An 8,360-nucleotide genomic window follows, 5' to 3' on the forward strand; every position below is an offset into this window, starting at 1 on the left:
TAGAAACATGGTCCCTAAAGTCATAGACTCAAAGAACCAAGTAACAGAATCATCCCAAAAGTCCTAGAATCCTAAAATGATAGAATCATAGAGTCATGGCGCCAAACATCATAGAATCATAAAGGTAGAAGAGACCATCCAGTCCAATGCTATTCTGCCATGCAAAAGCAATATAACACTCTTGCAGGCTTCATCATTACTGGATCCGTCCTTCAGGACTTTGGCAAACGTTGGATGTGCAATGTTGCTATTTCATCCAAGGCAGAAATTCAACTCATTCTTGGATGGACAAACAGAACCACAACTGCTAACGTTCCCTTAAGGCAGTGTTTCTCAACCTGTGGATCTCCAGGTGTTTTTACCTACAAGTCCCAGAAATCCCAGCCATTTTACCAGCTGTTAGGATTTCTGGGAGTTGAAGGCCAAAACATCTGGGGACCCACAAGTCGAGAACCACTGCCTCAAGGGAGAAACTGTGGCATTACCTCCGAAGTTAAAAAATTGGAAAAACCAAACTCTTCCTTGAAAAGCTGTGATTGTCTAGACATGTGGGGGTTAAATCTAGGGCAAAGGAGGGTAAAAATAGATGGGAGGGTCCAATGTGAAAGGTTTGGAACCCCTCCCCTTATATATAAAACAAAGACTCCGCCTCCAATATGTGGCATTCAGTGTGTGTCCACACCAGGGTAGAATTGGCACCATGCTCTCCAGATCAGCCATGCACGTGCCACATTATGCCCCTTCCATGTTCAGGGAGTTTGACAGATGGAAGGGCTATCTGAGCCTTGCGAAAGTGGTTACGGAGATCATCGCGGAACGCAAGAAGGTCCCATTTCCATCTCAGAGTTGGGACACAATGGAGTACGACATGCAGCTAGTCCTCAACGAGGACAACTTTGAAACAGCATCACAATGGGTTAATGGAAGCAGTTCCAGCAGCAAGAGCTCCAAAGGTAGTGCCAATGGCCAGGCTTCCCAAAACAAGGAGATTTGCAATTTCTGCAAACACAACGGGGAATCCAAGCAGGTCTATTCGTCCCACCGGCTGAAGGGGATGGACGGCACCGTGGAGTGCCCCATCTTGCGCAAATACACCTGTCCGCTCTGCGGTGCCACGGGCGAAAAGGCCCATACTTTAAAATACTGCCCACTGAGCCAAGGGAAGAGGTCGCTGTATCGCAAGTGCGGATGTAACTCGGCTGGACGCAAGGTGAGGAGATAAGAAGATCAGGAGAAGACCGAAGCATTTATTCTTAGTTTTAGTTTGACTTTGTAAAAGAACAACATTTGATTTCGAGCATCATTAACACTCTTTACATTTCCTCCCACTTTGTTTCAGGTTTGGAGAATGGAAGCCCAATTCTCTTAGACTACATTTGTGAGTCCAGAAATGTTTTTTTATGTATATTGTTGCCTTCTTTCACATTTGTTGTACCTAGGTTAATTATATTGTGTTTCTTTTAGATGTGTCAGTTGCCTAGTGTGATGACTCATGGGCCCTGCAGTCCTATTCCTGACAGTATTGTGGCAGATGAGGAGGAAAATATGGAGTTTTCCCCAGATTTCCGGTCGGAGTCAGAGCCTTGGCAGCTGCCTGAAGTTCTAGTCCAAGAACCAATTAAACCTGACCTTGGTGGGAACTCTCCCCCTTATGGGAGAAAACAGGCTTACACGACTGATAGAGGATCGAGAGAAAAATTTAGAAGTAGTGCTCGCCTTGCTGCCAAATATGCCACTGATTAGAAGTATTTCCCCTGAGAAAATACGGGGAGTCTTGCACCTGCAAGCTGGTTTCCTTCGCTCCCTGTTCTCTAGGGAAAGTGATTGTTGTTTGGGGAAACGAGACCCAATATAGGGAAATTGCGCGAAGGATTCCTTGCGGAGTCAATTCGTCAGCTCCTGGAGAGAGGTCATGTGTGTGTGGACTTCGAATCCTGTTCCTTGCCTCCTGAATCTAGTTCCAAGCCTTGTCCTCGTCTCACGGATTTACCACAGATCTTGTTCCATGCTTCAAGTTGCTTTGCCTTTAGCCACAGCTCCAGCCACGTTCCAAGTAACTTTCAGCCTTGTGTCAAGCTTCATTGGATTCAAGACTTTTTCTGTTTTCCCAACGCTTTGCTTGGCAAAGCGTGTGTTGCGGTTATTGGATTATAATCTTTGGACTCTAATATTTCATATTGGACAATAATCTGCTGGACTATATTTGGCCTCATTTGAAAGGTCTGCTTCTGAACTTTATTCTACACTTGTTTTTATTGACTTTATATATTCCTTTAATAAAGATATTAGATAGAATCTGGCCTCAGTGTATGGTTATTGGTGCCCAGCAGCCTAGATCCTGACACCTTGTATCATGCTTTTTTATACATATAATCATGTTTTTTACATATGTAATATCACGTTCCTTTGACATCTGTAATTGCCTTATATCATATTTTATATTGTGTTTTATATATGCAGTTACTTTACATGTTTCTTTTATGTATGGATGTATAATTTTTACATGTTTAATTATATTATTTGCAACTATAATTGCCTAATATCATGCTTCTTTTATATATGCAATGACATCATGTTTATTTAACGTATATAAGTGCCTTATATCATGTCCGGGTTATCATGTGTGTCTCCAGAGGGATGCAGCCCTATCCTTTGCAGGGAAAATATAGAAATATCTTCTAAATGGCTACTGTCTAGAATTTTGTTTTGTAAAGAAAGGAAAAGTTTATATGCTATTGGAAAGAAAGATACTATTTTATGTTTAAATTTTGGAAAGGAATAGAATTGGTTATTATTACTGTGGTCTAACCTTCAATTGTTTGCAAGTTGTTCTAAAGTTTGGATCGTAGAGTTTAATAAACAGAGTTTATGGTTTTGGCATCAAAACTGTTCATGTTGTGCTTAAATGGGATTGAATTTTCTTTAATTTGTGGCCCATAATAGGCTGGTTATAAGCCTGATCTGGAAGGCAGCCAAGGCAAAGACCATTGAGCTGCTGAACTTGCAGACTGAAAGGTCCCAGGTTCAAATCCCGGGAGCAGAGTGAGCGCCCGCTGTTAGCTCCAGCTTCTGCCAACCTAGCAGCTTGAAAACATGCCAATGTGAGTAGATGAATAGGTACCGCTGTGGCGGGAAGGTAATGGCACTCCATGTAGTCATGCCGACCACATGACCTTGGAGGTGTCTATGGACAACACTGGCTCTTGGGCTTAGAAATGGAGGTGAGCACAACCCCCAGAGTCAGACATGACTGAACTTAACGTCAAGGGATACCTTTACACACACACATATGCAGGGACTACACCAATTTAACAAAGTTTCAGCCACAAAAACAAAGTTTCTAAAGTAGAGCAATGACTTTCACAGTAAAGACAACCCAATTTAACAGGAAATAAGACTTTCAAACCAGGAACAGATTTCTGCAATTATTAAAAAATGGTTTATTATAAAAGCTATGAAAATTTGCCAAAAATCAGAGGATAAGGGAAACGTTCCACATTTTGGTGAGCTATCAGTGTTAAATGTGTTCTACCACTGTACCAAGTTTGAAGAAGATCACTCAAAAAATGAGGGCGGGAGAGCCCCCTAAGTCCCCCCCCCTTCGGGCTGTTTTTGGGCCACCGCGCATGCGCGTCCGCCATTAACGAATTAATTTCGAAAATAACGAATTTTCGTTAATTTCGAAAAATTTTGGGGGCCAAATTCGTTATTAGCAACAAAAACGAAAAACTGCCCCCTCTAGTTTTGAAACGAGTTTAGAATCAAATTTTTCATGGATCGATCAAGCCTAATAGATAGTCCATGGGAATAGATTCAAATTCCACAGAACCAGAGCAGACAAAGTGTTACTTTCAGTGGCGAGCTGGATCTAGAAATATTAGTTGACAAGAGACAAAAGGGGCTCACTCACAAAAGATCTAAGCCTATATAATGTATGCATTTGTCTCAAATAGTCTGAGGGTGCTTCCAGACATAACTTAAATGTGTGCTGAAGTGGGTTAAAACTCCCACTTTGGTGCACATTTAAGTCTCCTGCAAAACCCAGGCTTTCCAGGGGGAAGTGTCCCGATGCCATCCTGGTAACTAACGGGATGGCATGCCCCCCCCCAAACTAGCCTTAAAAGTTAAAAAGAACTTACTGGGCTGCCATTAAGCTGCTCTGGCAGTCTGCCTGGCACATAGCAATGATGCACCAGGAGGTGGGGAAGGGGAGCTATTTTTATGCTACCCCTCCCCCCACCTCCTGGCATGTCATTTCTACATGCTAGGAGGACTGCCTGAGCAGCTTAATGGCAGCCCAGTAAGTTTTTAAAAAAAACTTTTAAGGTTAATTTGGGGGGGGGGGTGCTTAGGGGCTCCAGGGGCCCAAAAGCTGTGAGATGACAATGGGGACTAACTCCCTGATAGTCAATCCCCACCGGTCCAATACCCCATTAGACCCAGGTCTTTTAGTAAGGCCCGGGTCTAATGGGGTATTGTCAGGACCCAGGCTGCAGAGCACCAATAACCATGCGCAGAGACCAGAATCTATCTAATATCTTTATTAAAGGAATATATAAAGTCAATAAAAACAAGTGAAGAATATAGTTCAGAAGTAGACCTTTCAGGAAAGGTCAAATATAGTCCAAGAAAACAATGTCCAATATGTGATATTAGAGTCCAAAGTTATAATCCAATAACCGAAACACACACTTTGCCAAGCAAAGTGTGGGGAAATGACAGGGTCCTTTAATCCAATGGAGCTTGTCAACAAGGCTGGAAGCAAACTAGATTCTTGGCAACAAGGCTTGATACGTGGCAACAAGAGGCAAGAAACAAGGACAAGGTCCGTGGCGAGTTCCGTGGAAACAAGGAAAGCTGGATGCAAGAACGAGGTCCGTGAAACAAGGCTTGGAACTTGGTCCTGGAGGCAAGGGACTGGAGTAGCGTAGTCCACACACAATCTCACTCCACAAGGTGACGAATTGACTCCGCAAGGATTTCTTTGCGGGTAAACACCTATATAGGATCTTGTTTTCCCGTCAAGGAACACTTTCCCTGGAAAACAAGAAACGAAACCCATACTGTGTCCAGATGCATGACTCCTTAAAATTTCCCAAGGGAAACAGGCTTAATCAGCTAGTTGTCTGGCAGCAATCCTGGCGCTTCTGCGAATCGCCTCCTTAGCGCCTCTATCTCGATTATAATAATCCCGGCGAGAAAATGGGGGAGATTTCTGCTCAAGGCTTGTTTGGCTGACTTCTTGTGGGCAAACATCTTGCAGGTGCAAGGGCTCCAATTCTGGCTGAAACGGTGGGAAACCCAAGTTTTCCTCTTCATCTGCCACAATAGTACTAGGAACGGGACTACATGGCCCATGAGTCATCACAGGTATTTAATTTATTAATTTAATTAATTTGGGTCAAAGTGTTTGGAAGCCTCAAGTAAAAGCCTGACAGGTCCTACTTTCTGGGGCCTGTCTGAAAAGGCCCTTAATCGGACTATTTTTTCATAGTTATGAATTATAGCCTTAAGTTTTCTCGAAAAATGTTTTTATTATTTTTATTAATCTAGAAATACAATGTAAATTTTAAATGCATGCCCTCGCAGTAATAATATTGGACCTTCTATTATATTTTTAAGCTACTAAAAGGTCATCAACATTTTAAAAATATTGTGTAATATATAAGGGGCCCCACTTGCCATTTGGTAAGCTGCTATGCTGGCCAGTTCACCACTGGTGACTCTCTGTATGTTGTTGGACTTCCCAATATTCATCACTAGAGATGCTATGAGATTCAGTCCAGAAACAATTAGTAAAACACAATGTTAACACTTGATCATGATATGGGAATAATATTTTTCCCGTGTTATTTTTATTGCTAAATATATATAAAAAATGGAGAAGGGTGCAAGAGTGGATAGAAGAGGGGCATTTTTAACATCTTGCATTTTCCTCTTCTTTGTGTTATCTAATACAAAAATGTTTTATTATGTGAAAAAATAAAAGAAATAAAAAATCATTTTGGTTTGGGTCCAGATAATCTAACCAACCGCCTCTCCTCATATGAACCTGTCTGGATACTGCAATCAACATGACAGGCACTCCTCTCGATCCCACCCCTGTCCCAAACCTGACTGGTGGGTATGAGAGAGAGGACCTTCTTTGCAATTGCCCCCCCCCCCCATCTTTGGAAATGTCTACCGAAAGACATCAGATTGGCCCCATCACGGCCCTCTTTCAGGAAACAACTAAAAACCTTCCTATGTTCCCAAGCATATGGTGAAAATAATGATTGAATACATGGCCTTACAAAATGTGGAATGGTTTATGGAAACTGCTTTTACATTTCCCCTTTACTGATGTTGTTTTAGTGTGTTTTATAGGATGGTTATTATTGCTTTCATAATTATCTGTTCTACACTATTTAGATTGTATTGTATTAAAATTGTACTACTTATTTATTACAGTACAAGGCATTGAATATTTGCCTTTTTATGTCTATGAGCCACCTTGAGTCCCCATGGGGAAATGGGTTGGGATATAAATAAAGTTTTGATTGGTTATTTTCCAATCTAAAAAAGACTGATAGAAAAAAGTGGGTGTATGGTGTTTTGAAACGAGACAGAAAAGCTGGGAAACAAAATAGAAAGCCCAGATGCTTCCTACCCCGCCCTTGCTGTCTTCTTCATAATAAAAAACCCCTATTCTTTTTGTCAAAAAATTTATCTCTGGTAGATTAACTTTCTAGGATCCCTTGGATATCATTGGGGATCCTGTTATTCTTGTCACTAACCTCTCTATTTTTTTCTTGTTCCTACATCTCTGCATTACTAATTTTCCCTTAATGCTATAAAAAGCACCATACTTTCCTTTCCTTTTCTTCTTTTAAACAGTCCATAAACAGCTGCCATTCGTCTTCAAATGTGGAGGGATCTGGCAATTGCATTAGCCTCATCTGTTTGTCCATCTCTGCCATATTCATCATTTTTGTAATCCATAAATCTTGGGTGGAAATTTTTTCTTGTTTCCAATAGTAAGCATAATTAATCCTTGCTACAGTTACCATGTATAAAAAGAACATCAGTGTTGAATTTGTAAGTTTCAACAGAAAGGTTTCTGGCTCTAGTAGAATCCACTTTTTTTTTCTTTTGCTTTAGGACATGTACACCACATATGGTTCTTTCTTTTTGGTGACATTTCCAACGAACATTTTTAAAATTTTGGTTCCATTTTTGCTAATCTTTCTGGTGCCATGTACCATCTATACATCATCTTGTAGAAATTTTCTCTTTGTCTATAGCATCTTGTGAATTTAATCTTTGTTTTCAAAATCTGTTCCCATTTGTCTAGGTGGATATAACAGTCCACATTCTTTGACCATTCAATCATATACCTTTTGATTAGGTGTACTTCTGGCTGGGAAGCTGGCTGGGATTTCTGGGAGTTTAGGCCAAATAAATCTGGGGATCCCAGGTTAAGAACCACTGATCTAGAGTTTTTCGTTCTTTCACCACCACCACCACCCTATGATAGGGGAATAATCTTAAGGAAACAGCAGATGTGGAGATGAGAGTGAGACAAATTCACTGGATGCATCATCATCATTATTGCTATTGCTATTATTATTATTATTATTATTATTATTATTATTATTATTATTATTTGTACTCATTTATATCCTGCCTTTATCCCAGTAAGGGGTTACATTAATATAAGTTCAAGGTTTTATAGCTATAACCACTCCTCATTCCATAATGAGATGGATGAAGAACTTCTCATTTTGAGAAGTGAACAAGACGTTGATGTATATTCCAAAAGAATAGGATTTTGCTAACTCTTCCTTCTTGATATATCTGTCAAAAGCACTGTAGGCAGTTGGAAGAGAGTTGGCTGATGAAATCACCCCTCTTGTAGCTCTTTTGATACAAACTAAATTTCTTGAATAGCACAGTGGGTGTACAGCTGCAATACAGAACTTATTTACTGCTATTTAAACCTCTGAGACTAGTATGCAACAGCACTTCATCATGTAAAATATATGAAAAGTCACCACATATGCAGCCATTTTTATGTTGTACTTTAATATTAAGTTATGATATAACCAGCTTATAAATAGGCTGGTCACCTCTGGCCGCTAAGGTGGGAAGGGTCTGGAAAATTAATGTCTTTTTGTTACAGAAAGGTTCCTAAAGATTTGTGTACGCTAATGTCATTAGTTTTGTGGATTTATTCACAACTGTGTGAAAACATCATTAAAGTTTAACTTAAGGAAACCTCTCTCAATTTAGCTAAAAAATGAAATCACCAAGGAATAGCAAATGTTGTTTACAAAAAAAGGAAAATCACCCTGTTTAGAAAGCCTTTGAAGTGCTAATTT

At 40.3% G+C, this 8,360-nt stretch overlaps 1 protein-coding gene across 1 annotated transcript; it reads left to right on the forward strand.

Annotated features, from left to right (window-relative positions):
- The first annotated feature begins 409 nt into the window (after positions 1-409).
- LOC134297449 (nanos homolog 2-like) lies at positions 410-2,295 on the forward strand. The gene has a single exon (XM_062975029.1). The coding sequence runs from the start codon at positions 587-589 to the stop codon at positions 1,220-1,222; it is 636 nt and encodes a 211-aa protein (XP_062831099.1). The 5' UTR covers positions 410-586; the 3' UTR covers positions 1,223-2,295.
- Positions 2,296-8,360: the final 6,065 nt, after the last annotated feature.

Source organism: Anolis carolinensis, chromosome 3 (genome assembly GCF_035594765.1).
Source record: "Anolis carolinensis isolate JA03-04 chromosome 3, rAnoCar3.1.pri, whole genome shotgun sequence".
In the NCBI taxonomy this organism is placed as follows: Eukaryota; Metazoa; Chordata; class Lepidosauria; order Squamata; family Dactyloidae; genus Anolis; species Anolis carolinensis.